Source organism: Mustela putorius, unplaced genomic scaffold (assembly GCF_011764305.1).
Source record: "Mustela putorius furo isolate JIRA1106 unplaced genomic scaffold, ASM1176430v1.1 tig00003859_pilon_pilon_pilon, whole genome shotgun sequence".
NCBI classification, from domain to species: Eukaryota; Metazoa; Chordata; class Mammalia; order Carnivora; family Mustelidae; genus Mustela; species Mustela putorius.
In genome coordinates, this window is record NW_025422011.1 from 32,618,971 (window position 1) to 32,637,029 (window position 18,059).

Below are 18,059 nucleotides of genomic sequence, written 5' to 3' on the forward strand. Positions count from 1 at the left end.
TAACAGCAATGAATAAGGTATCCTGACTGAAAGTCACCTAAAATATTCAAAGAGAATGCTTGTATTTTCTTTAATTTTACTTACTGTACTCAAAATGGCCCAGATTGCCTCATATATTCGTGATTTCAAACACTGTCTTACTGAATATTTTTGTGTTTTCTTTTTTATAACTCCATTTTATTCAATAAATATTTCCTTAGTGTTCAAATAAATCTGACGTAATCCCTATACTTTATTCATGAGACAAAAAATAAATTCACATCACAAAAAATTTTTGTCAGTTTATCTTGGTTTTGGTTCAGAAAATCTGCAACTGCCTATACTATTTTCTAAGTATTAATTTTAAGATTATTTTAAGGTTCTATAATCTAGAAGCAAGATAAAAGACTTCAGCAGCAGGGGGCAGCATCAGAAAGAGGTAACAAGAGACTCTTACCTCCACACAGCAATTTTCATCCAAGAGAATGTCTCCTTTCTTATCTTTCAGATCCTCACTCACATAGTAAGAAATTATGTTGGGTTTTAGTACAAACCAGCGTTCAGTCCAGTTTTTCCGTTTATGGCCTTTTTTCATCATGTAACCCTACGAAGGATTAAATCTGGTATAAATGCCTGGCCTTTTATCTATTGGAGACAATATCAGTGGTTCTTGACCTTTGTGGATCTGAACCCACTAAGGATCTATGAAGGCCGAGGGCACTAAATCCAGTCAAATACATGCATATGGAAGTTTACACAGAATTCTGGACATGCAGAGACAACAGTCCGCCCCACACCCCATCTCCCAGTGCTTATAGCCTTAGAACTCCCAGTGCTAAAAGCATTGTCATTTTTTTAATTCTTTTTTTTTTTTAAGATTTTATTTATTTGACAGACAGAGATCACAAGTAGACAGAGAGGCAGGCAGAGAGAGAGAGAGCGAGCGAAGCAGGCTCCCTGCTGAGCAGAGAGGCTGATGCGGGACTCGATCCCAGGACCCTGAGATCATGACCTGAGCCGAAGGCAGCAGCTTAACCCACTGAGCCACCCAGGCACCCCTTAATTCTTTTTTTTAAAGACAGGGAGAGATAATCTTAAGCAGGCTCCACACCCACTATGGAGCCTGACATGGGACTCAATCTCATGACCCTGAGATCATGATCTGAGCCAAAATCAAGAGTTGGATGCTTAACTAACTAAGCCATCCAGGTGCCCCTGGATAATAAAAAATTATATATAAACTTTTTTATAGTGATTCTCAGTAAATTAAAATCTCAATTAATGAAAAGGGTAAACTTGGCCAAATATATATTTCAACCAAAGGCACCAACCTAGCCTTCTACCGACCTCCCTCTCTCACTACTCTGGAGGAAGAACTCTGCTCCAGATGAACAGAAAAGGAATGAGCAGTTAGGATTCTGGCTTCAAAATGTAGCTTCTACACTCACACTTCGTCTAGGCCTATACTTCCTTCCCAGATAGCAGTCATGAAGGTGCATAATTCATATTTTTACTTAAACAAAATGACACATTATTACAGGCCAAGCCCTTCGGGGTTGTTTGAGAATAGCTGACCTTTTTATCTTTTTTTAAAGATTTATTTATTTATTTATTTATTTGAGAAAGTGCTCATGTGCTCAAGGGGGCGGGCAGAGGGAGAGATAATCCCAAGCAGACTCCCATGGAGCACAGAGCCTAGTGTAAGGCTCAATCTCACCACCTCAAGATCATGACCTGAGCCAAAACCAAGAGCGAAACACTTAACTGACTGAGCCACTCAGGAGCCCCAAGAACAGCTAACATTTAAGTATTAAATGTACAAGGGCTGATGGCCTATAGCAGACTATATGTTATCATTAAATATTTATTACCTTGCTGTATCATTTGATTATTATGCCAAGTTCTAATCATATACTTGTTCAGTTTCTTAATCCTTAGACATTTAAGTAAAAGCTATCTCATACTGAAATTCACCTGTAGTCTGATTATCCTGCCATCCTGGTGGGCCTAGAACTCTTTGGACAGAGACCATGTCTCACACTTCTTTTTAGCACTAAAAACCTAGACAAATGAAACCTCAATTAATGTTTATTGATGGGAATCAATTAGGGAAAAAGAGCAAAGACAACAATATCACCTGCTGAATAAATAAAAGACCAAGGTAAGGAAATCCCAACTTGGAGTTATTATTCAGTATAATAATTAAGAAATCTGGGGCGCCTGGGTGGCTCAGTGGTTTAAACCGCTGCCTTCGGCTCAGGTCATGATCTCAGGGTCCTGGGATCGGGTCCCGCATTGGGCTCTCTGCCGAGCAGAGAGCCTGCTTCCCTCTCTCTCTCTCTGCCTGCCTCTCCGTCTACTTGTGATTTTTCTCTGCCAAATAAATAAATAAAATCTTTTTTAAAAATAATAATAATAATTAAGAAATCTGAAAAAGCCACTAAAAATATATATAATTATATAAATTCTATTAAACATTAAGCTTCCCATATGTGTATCAGATGCTATGCAGGTCATAATCTATAAAATAAATGCAGTTTTGCTATATAAGGGTATTTCTCTCCAAAATAAGGGTATTTTTCCGATTTTATAAAATACACAATCAGGGGGGCGCCTGGGTGGCTCAGTGGGTTAAGCCTCTGCCTTCAGCTCAGGTCATGATCCCAGGGTCCTGGAATCGAGCCCCACATAGGGCTCTCTGCTCAGTGGGGAGACTGCTTCCTCCTCTCTCTCTGCCTGCCTCTCTGCCTGCTTGTGATCTCTCTCTGTCAAATAAATAAATAAAATCTTAAAAAAAAAAATACACAATCAGGGGCACCTGGGGGCTCATTGGGTTAACCCTCTGCCTTCGGCTCAGGTCATGATCTCAGGATCCTGGGATCAAGCCCTGCAGCAGGCTCTCTGCTCAGCAGGGAGCCTGCTCCCCCACCTCTCTGCCTGCCTCTCTGTCTACTTGTGATCTCTATCAAATAAATAAATAAAATCTTTAAAAAAATATATATATCTATATATATATAAAATCATATACATACATTCATGTATAGACTCATATAAAGTAGTAAGTTCAATAACAAGTAAGGAATAAAGAAGAAAATAAAATTTACAGAAATCCCACAATCCAGATCACTTTTAACATTTTGGTGACCATCCAAAGGGTTGTAAGATACTTCCTGTTCAACAACCTGCTTTTTTCTCTGAACAATATGCCATAAGGATCTTTCAGATCAACAAATATGGCTGTACACATAACATTAAAGTACTTCAAAAATAGTAAGAAATGTGTTCACTTAAATGCTTAAGTGTACTTTAAAATTATATCAGTAATTTTTTTTAATTAAAGCCTTATATAAGACTAGGAAAATAAGAAACTTTATTCCTGTTCTAATCAGTGTAAAAGTATAAATGACTTGTACTCAATGAAAATATCTTATTTCAAACATACATTCTAAAGGTAAGGAGACAGGACTCTTACCTGTTTCAACACATCTAATATAAGCTCATTAAAGACTTCATTAATCGCCATGGACACTGTCTGCCGGTCCATGCCTTTGCTGAACTGTCCATTTCCAATAAGCTCAATCAGTTCCCACACAGAAAGGCCATCTTTACTGTCATCAAAGTTGATTTTATAATGTTCAAATTGTTCTTGCTGCCAACCTCCTCCCATAGCTTCTGTAAGTTTCTTAAGTAGGTATTCAATCTGTATAAAGAAGAATGTAAAAGTATTAATTCCTAGTTTAAAAAAAAACTTCTTAAAACTTAGATATATATCTATGTTACTTACACTGATAGGGTCAACTTAGGACATGTTTTTTTCCAGTTACAAAAGCATATCTTTAAATAATCATGATACTATCATGGGGAAAGGTATGGATACACTGGTCTTATACTAACCTTATGAAACAAGTAAAGGTTTCAAAAACTGATAACCCTCTAAAAGTACAGTGTATCAGTACGCAAACTGCATACATACAGTACCATACACAAACTAACTGATGAGATTTCATTACTCTCTATTGGATGAGTATTTCAATATACCAGAATACTGATTTTACTGAACTAATATGCAAGTACTAAATTAAATAAGCATTTCAAAGTAGAATGTACAAGTTAGTCCTCAATTTACACATTTTCCACATAACCAATTATTTGAAAGTTATAATGCTTCCTCCCATTAGAATGTTGACAATGTCAGCAACAATGGCTGAACTTTTAACCCACGCTGGAAAAGCTGATGAAATCCTGAAACGCATACATTTGTGTAGAAATACAGTAGAAAATATTGCTATTGAAGTAGCAGCAGATGAATAAAAGAGTGAGGCAGTAATACTCACTGAATGAAAAATTGGTATCTTATCTTCCAAAAAGTCTAGGTTTCCTACAGGGCTCTTGAATTCAACAGGTCCAAAAATAAATGAATCACTTCTACCTTCCAAATGGCTTCCCCTTCTATTATTGATTTCAGCTGGGAACACCATCATTCGTCCATGCCAATCCTTGTTCCCCACTCCTTTATACCAAAAATCAGTGATAATAACCTACCGCTTTTACTTCCCTAGATCAGTGTTTTTCAAACTGTACATTATAACCCAATATAAAATCGACTTATTAGGTAATAACCACCATTATCCTTAATGGAATGAAAATATTTGAGTTCACCTATAATAAAGATAAATGTTTTGTGGTAAGTTTGGCTTTGTGGTGTGTCTATGTATGCAGGGTCATGAAATAAAATACTTATCTTCCTACGGATTACAGTCAAAAGAGAATGAAAAACGTTGTCCCAGCAGTTCTCAAATCCATTCCTTCCTACTCCAGCTGCCTTGGTTCAGCATCCCAGTTGGTATCCTTGACTCCAGCATTGCTCCCTTGCATCTATACTGTTAGAGATATTCTTCTAAAACACAAGCTGAGCCTGTCACCTCCCTCTTTAAATCCTGTCTTGGCTCTGTGTCACCTCAAAGATGAAGGCCAAGCTCTTCTGCATCCCTTGGTGAGCACGACCCTCCCAGGCCCACCCCGGCTTACTATCTGTCTCCAACATGTCTTCCCCCATGCCCACTCAGATGTTACACTCCACCATACACAGATCAGAGGTCTCAAGCTTATTCTGTAAAGGGTTAGGTAGTAAACATTTTAGGCTTTGTGCATCTCTATTATAATTTACTCTTTGTTTTGGTTGGTGTTCTTTTTTTTACACTTTAAAAATGTAAAAACTATTCTTAGCACATGGGCTATACAAAAATAGTCTATGGGCTAGATTTGGCAATGAGCCATAGTTTGCCAACACCTGCCATAGATTATAAAGAGTTTACCAACTTAACACACCTTTTTATGCTTCTACGCCTTTCCCCATGCTGTCCTCTCTGTTTTGAATACCTCTCCTCATTTCTATATCCAGCTAACTTGTATTTGTCCAAAATCTCTATCATGTAGGATATTCCTACTTAAAGTGAGGTATGTGGAACAACGGCAACAGCACCACTTAGACGCCTGTTAGAAGTGAAGAATCTTGAACCTTACCAAAGACGCAAACATCAAAATCTGCATTATTTTTTTTTAAAAGATGTTATTTATTTATTTATTTGACAGGTAGAGATCACAAGTAGGCAGAGAGGCAGGCAGAGAGAGAGAGAGGGAAGCAGGCTCCCCAATGAGCAGAGAGCCCAATGTGGGGCTCGATCCCAGGACCCCGAGATCATGACCTGAGCCAAAGGCAGCGGCCTAACCCACTGAGCCACCCAGGCGCCCCCAAAATCTGCATTATAACAAGAACCCCAGGTACTTCCCCATGCACACTGATGTTGGAGAAGCACTGCTCTAGCAAAACTGCTCTGACCAACCCTAATCCAGGTTAGGTGGTCTTCTATGTCACTGAACTTAGCATACTATACTGAAATCATCTCTTTACTCATTTTCTTCCTCATCATTTTCTGAATTCCTTATACAAGAGACCATGTCCCACCCATCTTTGAATCTCTAGAAATCAGCATCATACCTAGAATGTGGAAGAGCTCAATTAACGTTTATTAAACTGAAATAAACTAAGCTAAGCCTCAATTTTTTCATCTATGAAATGGACATAGTAACACTTGTCATAAAGAACTACTATGGGGATAAAATGAGACAATTACTAATTATTTTGTATAGTGTCTGACACAGTACGTACCCCATCAACATTACTTCCTTTTGCATTGAGTGAGTGGTATATTATTCAAACATTTAAAATTACATTTTAGGGGACACCTAGGTGGCTCAGTTAGTTAAGCAGCTGCCTTCGGCTCAGGTCATGATCCCAGGGTCCTGGGATCAAGTCCCGCATCAGGCTCCTTGCTCAGAGGCGAGCCTGCTTCTCCCTCTGCCTCTGCCTGCCACTCTGCCTGCTTGTGCTCTCTCTCTGACAAATAAATAAATAAAATATTTTTTAAAAAAATAAAACAAAATAAAATTACATTTTAGAGAGCATTTATGAAATAACATAAAGAAGAATGCAAAATTAAATTTACTTATAGTTTCCACTGCATAAAGAGTACACAAATATTTTGACAAACACTAGAGGAAAACATAGAAACAGTAAGTCTAATTTGTTACAGATAAGATTGTAAGTTAATTTTTCTTTCTTTCCTTTGCACTTGTGCTAATTTGGTTGTAATGATGTCTGTGAAATAATGTATTTTAGCAGAGAAAGAAGGTCAACAATAGGAAAAATGTGCTTGCAAAGAAATGTATATCCACAAAATATCACAGAGTCAAAAATATCAAGAGTTCTATGTATTTAATTTGATAGAATACTGTAAATAAGTCCTCTGGTGTGGAAATGATCTTCTCTTCTAAATCTAGCATATGGTAGGCAATCAACAATGTTTACTTGTTGGAGAAAAAGCACAGTTAGATCCTTCCTTTCTCTTGTTGGAAACAGATCATGTATTATTATTAAGCTTATCAGATGTTATTACTCCCTTGGCTTTTAAATAGAAGTATAGGGATGGGAGAGGGGGGCTGGCTATCTCAGTCCATAGAGCATGTGACTCCTGATTTCAGGTCGTGAGTTCAAGACCCACATTGAGTAAAGCTTACTTTAAAAGAAAAAAAAAAAGTTCATTTGCACCTGGCTGGCACAGTTGGTGGAGCATACAACCCTTGATCTTGGGGTTTTTAGTTCAAGCCCCACATTGGGTGTAGAGATTTCTTAAAAATACAATCTTTTTTAAAAAAAGAAGAAGTAGTAACAGGGATAGTCAGTGGAGGAGAGAGAAAAAAATGGTCAACAAGACAGAGAAAGAAGAGAGGAGGAGAGAATGGGGCAGAAAAGAAAAGGAAGAAAGACTATCGACAAGAAAAGATTAAAGAGAGACGAGAGAAAAAGTCAAAAAGGACATTAAGATAAATAAATGCCCAAAGTAAAATATATTAGAGGCATTAAATTAACATGCACAGAAGTTCAGTCCCACTAACTTAGCAGCACAAAGAAGGGCCCAGGCTGTCTGATCACAAGTTTTAGTAGTAAAGCCAACAGAAGGTACGTACATGCCTATGGTCACATGTACACGCATGACCAAAAAAATGGTGCATCCGAATGACCATTCATACTACGGTCAGGAAACAGTCTCAGCTTTTTCTCACATACCACTGTGAATACACCCAAGTCCCTCCCACTCCAAGCTTCAGTTCCTCTTGTATATGGAATGGTCTTTTATAATGTTAGTAACTCAGAGTGCCTATTAGTAGCAAACTCGGCTCTAGAGGCAGCCTCCCAGGTTCCTCCTGAACCTTTCTGAAGGCGCATTACCAAAGCCTTCTGCATTTGTCATCAGCACTGAGCATCTGCCTGGACTGTCCCAGGCAAATTATCTAGATTCATTTCCTGCTGACTTCCAACACAATCATACACTTATCATTAGCAAATAATTGAAGGACCTCTTAATTCATTATATTGGGCCAGGGAGACAAACATTACCATTCTCAACTACTCAATTGTACTAAATAATAAATCACGTGCCACTGTGTTAGTCTCAAGTGGCCTGCATCAATTCTAAGAGCTCATTCAGTTTCAGGAAGCAGCTTACTTCCTCCTTCCAAGCAAGTTTCACCAAAAATAACAAAGAATAAACTTTCAGGCTGCATGTGATTTTTAAGGCCTTTGGCTCCAAAAATTGTCATCATTAAAAACGGCCTCCATTGGCTTAACAACAATTCAGGTTTTATTTCACTAAGGGTCTCTAAAAACTATTTTAGATTTGATATTTAATTGCATCAAGACAATTCTTCCAAATAAGCCCATAACAGACACATCCTGTTTTGTTCTTGGCTCTGTGGAAAATGAATACTAATGAAAAAACTACCGACACACATTTCCAGGAATATCATTTGACAAAAATTACAGAACCATCTTAAACAGGAACATACTGTATCTTGACTTCTACATGATTAACTCACTTAAATATTTAATATTTGACTATTATATATATTTTTTAATATATATAAATATATATTTAATATTTTTGACTATTTTAACATTACTTTCTAGGTATTGGGAAACAGAGTCAAAAGCAAACATTTATACAACTTATGTCATTCATACAACTACCACTGTTATTTATATCTTTTATAGCATTAATCGAAGCTAGCGAATAAAATCTTAATTAAAAACATTCTACACTTGAGGCACCTGGGTGGCTCAGGGGGTTGGTGCCTCTGCCTTCGGCTCAGGTCATGGACTCAGGGTCCTGCGATTGAGCCCCGCGTAGGGCTCTCTGCACAGTGGGGAGCCTGTTTCCTTATCTCTCTCTGCCTGCCTCTCTGCCTACTTGTGATCTCTACCTGTCAAATAAATAAATAAAATCTTTTAAAAAAAATTCTAGACTTAAACAAAATACTAATAATCATTATGATAGATGGATGAATAACTAAAAACATAAAAATTACCTTAAATGTATAAAGCCTAAAAACTGTTGGTAAGATTACAAATTAAATTCATACATACACTTGTGACAAATTAAGACATTATATTCCAAATTTTGTTTTTAAAATATGCCTGTATTTACATTAGATTTTATTAATGTAATAAAATCTAATCATTTTTATTAATTAAAATTAATAAATTTATTAACTAGTCTAAAAACTAGTTCAAATCATGTTTTAAAAAAATGTACTAAAGTATTTAGGAAGGAAGCAAAACATAACAGACAATAGCCACCTTTTTTACTTATTTATCTGTCACAGAGAGAGAGCGAGCATGCACAAGCCGGGGAGTGATAGGCAGAAGGAGAACCAGACTCCCCACTGAGTAAGGAGCCTGATGTGGAACTCGATCCCACCACCCTGGGATCATGACCCCAGCAGAAGGCAGACGTTTTAACTAACCTAGCCACCCAGACATCCCCAGACAATGGCCACCGTAAGAAATATTATGATTCAGTATTTTCCATAAAATAGTGTGACCTTGAGTTTACAGTGCTTGGTCTAAGGACAAGAGATGTGCTAAGAGCTTAATAAATACAAAGCTGTATTTTAAACTTCAGGAGGCTGGTTCAGCAACCGGACAAAGCAATTCCACATAAATCTCTCCCAATGATTCCTTCTTTCCCCACACAAGTACTCCAAGCCACAGAGAAATTGTACATCTAGGCAGAAATGCTGAGAGAGTTAAGGATGTCAAAACAGAGTAAGTCCAAATAGTATCACTAACAAGGTATGCTGCCTGCCTATTCTAAACAAGTCAAAGAGAGGTCATTCCCTTTTCAACTGAGATTAATTTATTTAGAAAGAGGACCAGAGGGGGAAAAAATCTAAACATTCTAACAGCGTGGTTTTTTCCCTAAATGAATAAAATAATATGTAAATCTAATTTAAACAAATAAAAAATATTTTATATAAATAAATACTAGATAGCATCTGGTAAAAATAAGAAAAGAAGAAAAGGCAAAAGAAAAGAAAGGAAAAGGAGCAAAGACGTTACTATCAGCCCACAAAGAGTAAGAGACCCACACTACCTCCAGTGCCAAAGAAAACACAAACAAATTTAGAATACAGAGTAACTACAAAATGTCTTAAAAGGCAATACTGGAAGTTTTATTAGCATAATTCTTACAAGCAACAGCTAGGTTTTTAAAATGCCATCAGTACATCTTTTTCAACACCTATTAATATTCCATCCCCTTCTATATGTCTCTGTATTAAGCTAGACAATTTTGGTGTGCAAGACTCTACAGCACTTTTTATTCCCTGTATCTCCTTTACCATACATGCAATATTACATCATTATTGTTACTAGCACTAAGAAACTGTTCCCACCACTACAGTAAAACTGTGTTCTACCTGATTACCAATGACCACCTAATTAGTAAATCCAAAGGCAACTTCTTACTCATCACCCTCTAATTTTTCTGTTAACATCTAATGCCAGTAACTACTTTCCTGCTTCTTAGAACTTTTTCTTTCTTTGGCATCCATGACTCAACACTCTCCCAGTTCTCCTCCCACCTCATAGACTATTCAATTCAGCTTCCTGTATCAAATCTACTTCCTCTTCCTGCTACAGAAACAGTCCCAAAGTTCTGTACTCAGCCCTCACTTCTCCCACAACAGTTTCTTCTTCCCTGATCTAATCTACTTCCATGGCTCCCCAATCTCTGTCTAAAGTCTGGGCCTCTCACAAGCCCTAGAAGTCCACTTCCAGTTGAATACAGGACAGCTCCACAAATATGTTCCACCTAAAACACCAATATACCCAACCCATCATCAGACACCATATCCCCAACTTATTCATAATCCAGTCATTCATTCATACACACACACGTGTGCACACATTTAGTGAGCACTTATCATGGGGCTAGACACTATGCTAAATGCTTCACATCATCAAATATTTTAGTCCTCACAAAATTCCAATAAATGGAATAGTTTTCCCCATTTTACAGATGGGGAAACCCAAAGAGCTTAAGTAATCTTTTCAAGGTCACATACTTAAAAAGTGGTAGAATTGGGATTTAAACCAGGCAATCTGATTTCAAAGATCATGCTTTTTTTTTAAGTTGTTGTTATTTTTTTTAACAGACAGAGAGCACAAGTAGGCAGAGAAGCAGGCAGAGAGAGAGGAGGAAGCAGGCTTCCTGCTGAGCGGAGAGCCCAATGCGGGTTCAATCCCAGGACCCTGGGATCATGACCTGAGCTGGAGGCAGAGGCTTTAACCCACTGAGCCACCCAGGCGCCCCTCAAAGATCATGCTTTAAACAACCACACTATATTACCTTCTGATTGTCAAGGCCTGAAATTTATCCATAGTCCTACACAGTCAGGCACTATGAACTTCTTCCTGTCACCTCCAGATCTCTCCCATCTGACCTTTTCCACTCCCACTGACATTACCATACTTCAGTCCTCAAATACCAGTTACCTTCTCTCAACTTCCCATCTCCTTTCTCTGTGTATTTCATTTATTACTCGTCACTCTCTTGGTTAAAATCATCAGTGGCTCAGAGCGCGCCACTGCCTACAGGATAAAGTTAGAACTCTTCCTAGCCTCATCTAGTACCACTCCTCTTCATAGCCATCATGTTCCAGTTAGAAATGGCATGTCATTCTTTTTGACTGCCTAGCATCTAATCCCCTTCTTATGTCTAGGCAATTCCCTACCATCCGATAAAGAAGCTAAAAATCCAAATGGATCTTTTACAGGCCTGCTTTGCAGCTACCTCATGGTACCTGACACAGGCCGTAACTAGTCAGATGTGTTATCCCGACTGAACTGGAAATTGGGCACAGAGAATTCTCTCTGGTAGCAAGAACAACTGCAGGAAGACTGGAGTCCTGGGCCACAAAAAGTGTGCAGGGCCAGAGCTGTCCCACAGCACAAGTACAGTCCCCACCCTCTGGAGGCAGCAGCATTTTGCTTGTGATTCCTCACTGGAGTGACAAGTATGGATCCAGACTGATAGCATTCAAACCTGGTTTCTCTGCCATCATGACCACTCTGTGAGCTACCCAATATCCTTTCTGGCATCACTCAGGCCGTCAGCTGTTTCTAAGTAAGCTTCCTGACTAGCTCTTCAGACAAGTGGAATACCTCACTCACCTCAAAACATGCCCTTTGCTTTCCTGACTCACATGACCTTGCCCCCTGTTTCTTCCACCCAGAATTCTTCTCCATGAGTCAAAATTCTTCCTATCTTTTAAGGCCCAGCACAAGTGCTACTTTCCCCATAAACATAAAAGCAAATATTTCATGACCACTTTCCAAAGGCCAGGCATTCTCCTTGTCCAATGTTCACAAAAACAGTAGGAGACAGATACTAGCATTAACCCTATTTTATTGCTGAAACTACAGCAAAAACAAACAATGCACATCACCCAAAGTCACATGGCTAGTGAACAGTGATAGAGCTACAATTCACATCCAGGAAATCTGACTTCAGACCCCTGCCCTTAACCAGGGAACAGCAAATGACAGCCACGGATCAACTCTAGTCCATCAGCCAAACATGACTTATGGCATGTCTTATACAACCAAGACCTAAGAACAGTTTCTGCATTTTCAAATGGTTGGGGGGGGGAGAATAATGTTTCATGATCCATGAATATTATATAAAATTCACAAATTCACATTTCAAAGTCCGTGTTACTAAAGCACAGCAACATATGGTCTATGCTGCTTTCTTACCATAACAGCAGATTTAAGTAGCTGCAACAGAGACAATAGGGCCTAAAAGGGCACAAAGCCTCAAATACTTATTGTCTGGTCCTTTATGGAAAAAAGTTTAAGACGCTACTTTTGCCCATTAGATTACATTGCCTCTTACAAAGCTTTCCTTCCTTACCTCCCCACGCTGGAATAAATCTTTCCCTTCTTAGTATTCGCATGGCCTTTGCACCTCTCTTATAACAGGCAGCCTATTTTGCTTCAAATTACACTTGACTTACTTTTTTCCTTGAACAGACTACAAATTCCTTGAAGGCAGGCAGTAATCTTTTTCACTCTGCACTCCTCCTGGCACCTTACTTATTGTTGGCAGTCAACAAACGCTTGCTGACTTTAAATAAAGTACTGCAGTATGAACTTTTAAACAAATTTTCCTAAAAAAATATTAATAACTCTGAATTGACAGGAGGGGTAACAACAGGCCCCCTCAATCACTGCTGGTAGGTGTATAAATTAGTACAGCCTTTCTGACAGGTAATACTGCCTGTTCAGCAAATACCTTGAAAGTGTGTTTTTTAGAAGTCAGAATTCCACTGCTGGAAATTTGTCCTAAGGAAATAAGCAGCCTAGTGTGCAAACATGCAACAACAGTAGTCCCAGCAGCTGATGCATTTACCGAGTACATCCTACATGCCACATACTGAGCTAAGTCCTTTAAATGTAGAAGCTCCTAACCCTTAAACACTGTGATGAGCCCTATTTTATAGGTGAGTAAATTAAAACTCAAGAGGTGAAATAATTTGTCAAAAGTTAAGGAATGGGGCGCCTGAGTGGCTCAATGGTTTAAAGCCTCTGCCTTCGGCTCAGGTCATGATCCCAGGGTCCTGGGATTGAGCCCCACATCGGGCTCTCTGCTCAGCAGGGAGCCTGATTCCTCCTCTCTCTGCCTGCCTCTCTGCCTACTTGTGATCTCTGTCAAACAAATAAATAAAAAATCTTAAAAAAAAAAAGTTAAGGAATGACAGATTTCTTTTAAGGGGAGCACTACAGCTGATTGTAATTCTGTGTATTAGTCTTTTCTATACTTACTACTATAATAAGCATGCATTACATATGTAATTTTTTAAGGCAGAAAGATAGCACAGAAACCCTCCTCCTGTCTTTTTTTTTTTACTTTGGAAGCTCAGGGAAAATAAGTCAAAACAGAATAAGCAAATGCCCTTTTTCATTTACTTTGGAAAGCACAATAAAAAGTCACCATTCTGGACTTTGAAATGAGGATAGTATTTCCTCACACGAAACAGCCTTGAGAATAACAATGTGGAGTCTATGCTTTCCATATAGCAACACTCAGCCAATTTTGCCCTGCTCTCCTAAAATGCCATACTGGTTTTGCCAATATGTAAGTAGACAGAAAATTATGTTGTAACTTGCACTGAATAAAGACTCTGGATATGAAGACGGAGTCATCCATAATTATAGCAATTTAGAGAGGAAAAGTCCCACCCTGTCTGCAAATCTCCAGGGATATGACATGACCCCAAATCACTGAGTTTTGGACTTTTTTGGACTCAGGCTGTTTTGCCTCTGATCCAAAAACACTAGTCCCGGATCTCCTTCTATATCTACACTGAATTAGCACAATACTTCCATGCTAGATCTATTAAGTGCTATGATGACCACATCAGAATTTCCCAGAGCCACACCTTACCTCTTCTGGCACAATAATTAATGGATACTTGTCCTCAGATAAAAAGTTGAAAATGACCCATATTTTAAATGCATCTTCTTCTGTAATGAGCAGGGGACTCTTGGTGAGGTTCTTTTTGACACAGAGGGTCCAACACATCCTATTGAATTCAATCTTGTCAAAGTTGTCTTGGACCTAAAAAAAGAATGAGTTAAAATTTCAGTGAAAAAATTCCAATGAGTGAGGAAATATTCTAAAATATGCAGGATATAAGCCAAGTAGAACAGATACAGGTTTCCGTTTTAACCAATCCAATTAACCAATAAGCATTTTCTAAGTACTTGCTTGTGTACCACACTTTCAAAAGCCCAATTAAGAATGTTATATTTAGCGGGACAGTAAAGTAACATCTACCTGTCCAAATCACTCACTTGGCACATAAAATACTAGCTTGTTGAATAGTTATTTTTTCACATGTACACATTCTCTTCTAAATAAAACTACCAACCCTGGTACAGAGGAGTGGAGAATGTCAATTACTTCATATGAGCCATATGCAAATATCTCATCTCTACCTGTACAGTCAAAGAAGACATTTTCTTTTTGGGGGGAAGGGAAGCTTTAATTGAAATTCTAAAATGATAGCCCCGACATACAGTCATTCAATCATGCATTCGATATTCCCTCAGCATCTACCATGAACCAAGTACTATGCTACAAATTAAGGATGTAAAGATTAAGAACTGGTCTCTGCTCATAAAATATTCCATTTATTAGGGAAAATAGATATGCAGCAGACAAATTCTAATATAATACCATGTATAATGCAATAGATTTTCACTCATTTAACAGATAAGATTTAGATAGTAATTATTATCTGCTAGGGATACTTAATATAATACTAGCCCATGTCTCCAAGTAATGTCAAGACAATTACAATATAGTATGGTAAGTACTATAATAGAGGTAAGCAGAGGGTTCTGTGGGAACACTGAGAAACTAATCTAATCTTAAGAACTGGGGGAAGATTTGCAGAAAAAGTGACATGACAACAGAGTAGAGTCCTAAAGGTTCATTAAATATCAAACAGTTTATAGTCACTATGGAAAACAGAATGGAGGATCCTCAAAATAATTTTTTTAAAAATCCCATATGAGGGACGCCTGGGTGGCTCAGTTGGTTAAGAAGCTGCCTTCGGCTCAGATCATGATCCCAGCATCCTGGGATCGAGTCCCACATCGGGCTCCTTGCTCAGCGGGGAGCCTGCTTCTCCCTCTGCCTCTGCCTGCCACTCTGTCTGCCTGTGCTCGCTCTCTCCCCCTCTCTCTCTCTGATAAATTAAAAAAAAAAAAAAAAAATCTTTAAAAAAAAAAAAAATCCCATATGATCCAGCAATTCCACTCTGGGAATGTATCCAAAGGTAACAAAAATGCTAACTCAAAAAAATATCTGCATCCCCATGTTCCTAGCAGCATTATTTACAATAGCTAAGACATGGAAACAACCTAAGTGTTCATCGACAGATGAATGGATAAAGAAGTTGTGCTGTATCTCAATCCCAGGACCCAATCAGGAACTGAACCGAAATCAAGAATCAAACACTTAACTGACTGAGCCACCCAAGCGCCCCTTACAACCTGCATTTAAAAATCCATATTCTGGGACAATAAGGAAAATGTACTAGAGAAGGCAGAATGGGTGGCAGGACGATATGAACAAAGCATTTCTTTTTGGAAAGAGAGAAACAAAGTGCTATGTGTACCATAAGGAAGGAGTCACTAACAGACAGCAGTGAGAAATTTCTCTTGATCTCTACCTAGAATTTGTGGTGGGCACACCAGTTCCCTAGGAGTACGAAGATCTCCTCTGTGCTCTGTTTTCAGTACCCTGTCTCAGTCTGGCACCATTTCCCATACCCCAATCGTACACAATTGATCCCACAAAGGGAAAGCAGTAGATGCTGATGCAGCTTCTTTTTCTTTTCTTTTCTTCTTTAACACCATTTATGAAGACTTTTAGTGTGTATGTTTGGCATTTTATATGCAGTTTCTGACTTAAACTTTATAGTATCCATGTAAGGCCAAATATTGCCCCTATTTTACATATCAGGAAATAGAGGTTAAGAAAAATTGAGTACTTTTATCAAGTTCACATGGCTTGTAAATCTGAGGAAACAAAAGTTCAGGAAAACTGAATACTAAGTTCACATGGCTGGTAAATATAAAAGCTAGAGCTTAAATCAAAGCTCAAATGCTGTTATCTTTCCACTATGCTAAACTGCTTACAGAACTCAGTAGATGGAGGACCTCTGTGCGATAGAAGACATCTCTACAGGACTCGTTTCACAGGCCACCACCATCAACTCTATCCTACACCCCCAAAAAAACACTTTGGGGAATCACATGTATACAAAAGCATGTAGGGGCACCTGGTTGGCTCAGTGGGTTAGGCCTCTGCCTTCCGCTCAGGTCATGATCTCAGGGTCCTGAGATGGAGTCCCAAGTCAGGCTCTCTGCTCAGTGGGGAGTCTGCTTCCCCTCTCTCTCTGACTGCCTCTCTGCCTACTTCTGATCTCTCTCTCTGTCAAATAAGTAAATAAAATTTAAAAAAAAAAAAAAAAGCATGTAGCCTTACCCTGAAGAACAAGAAGTGATTCTACGTGTATTATCTGATGAATTATAGGGTTTCTGAGGGGGAGTGGCTAGACTTATAGCTAGAAAAAGCAAACAAACCAAATCACAAACAGCTTTGTAATTTTAAGAAACACAATAAGAAACCCCCAATTGAAGGGGTTTAGAGCAGAGAATGAGAACAGGTCGTCAGTGGCCCTGATTATTACTTTGCAGAAAGATGGTATTTGAGGCCGACCTTGAAGTATATGAAGAGTGCAAGGGAAAATATTACAAAAGACAGAAAAGGAAATGGCATGAGCAAAGGTATGACAGAAACATCACACCATCACATCATACCAACCAAAGGTATGGCAGTTTAGGGAATAGTCACAGGATGGAAGGAAAGATAAAGTTTTCAATTATGAGCATCTTCCTGAAGGTCTGGTAAGATATTTAGATGGAGGTGTCCAAAGACAAACAAAGTGGAATGTAGCCTAAGAGGAGAAGCAGATCTGTGAATCAACTGTATGCTGTTGACAACAGAAGCCATGATAGTCAATGAGATCACTGACACAATACGTAAATCGAGAAAAGAGATAGAATCAAAAAACAAAACCTCGGGGCATATAGACATTTACAAAGCAAGAGGAGGAAGAGGAATTATGATGACCAAAAGAACAATCAAAGTGGTAGAAGAATCACAAAGATATGAAAATTGAGTGAGGAAACATTTAAGAAAGTTTGATCAATAGTGCCAAATACTACAGAGATTAAAAAGGAGTTGAGAAAAGACCACTGGTTTAGAAACTTAGTGGTTACTAGTTACCTTCAAGATAGCCAAGAAGTTTGGGTAAAAATCAGATTGCAACGACATCAAAAACCAAGCAAATTCTCCATAAATTTTCCCAGGAAATAAATAGTGGCTTTTTGATCCAAATCCACCATATAACTTAATTTTAATAAATTGTCTGTTTGGCTCATTCCTTTCTCTAAAATTTAATGCACTATTCTTCAGTTTCATCATGCTCAAGAATAAAAACATACTAAATGAAGGCATTTACGTATTTTTAAAAAGTACAAAATAAGATCATGTATGAAAAGCCCACGCTAACATTGTACACAACAGTGGAAAACTGAGTTT

The 18,059-nt window shown here is 38.3% G+C and overlaps 1 protein-coding gene across 2 annotated transcripts in view; it reads right to left on the reverse strand.

Moving 5' to 3' along the window:
- SWAP70 (switching B cell complex subunit SWAP70) overlaps positions 1-18,059 on the reverse strand; it is a 67,553-nt gene that overhangs the window by 14,336 nt on the left and 35,158 nt on the right. For both annotated transcript variants that reach the window (XM_004751960.3, XM_004751961.3), the window contains 3 exons: positions 14,328-14,501; positions 3,452-3,679; positions 437-583 (listed from right to left, as the gene is read on the reverse strand). In XM_004751960.3, coding sequence (XP_004752017.1) covers positions 437-583; positions 3,452-3,679; positions 14,328-14,501 — 549 coding nt within the window. The remainder of the gene's footprint in view (positions 1-436; positions 584-3,451; positions 3,680-14,327; positions 14,502-18,059) is intronic.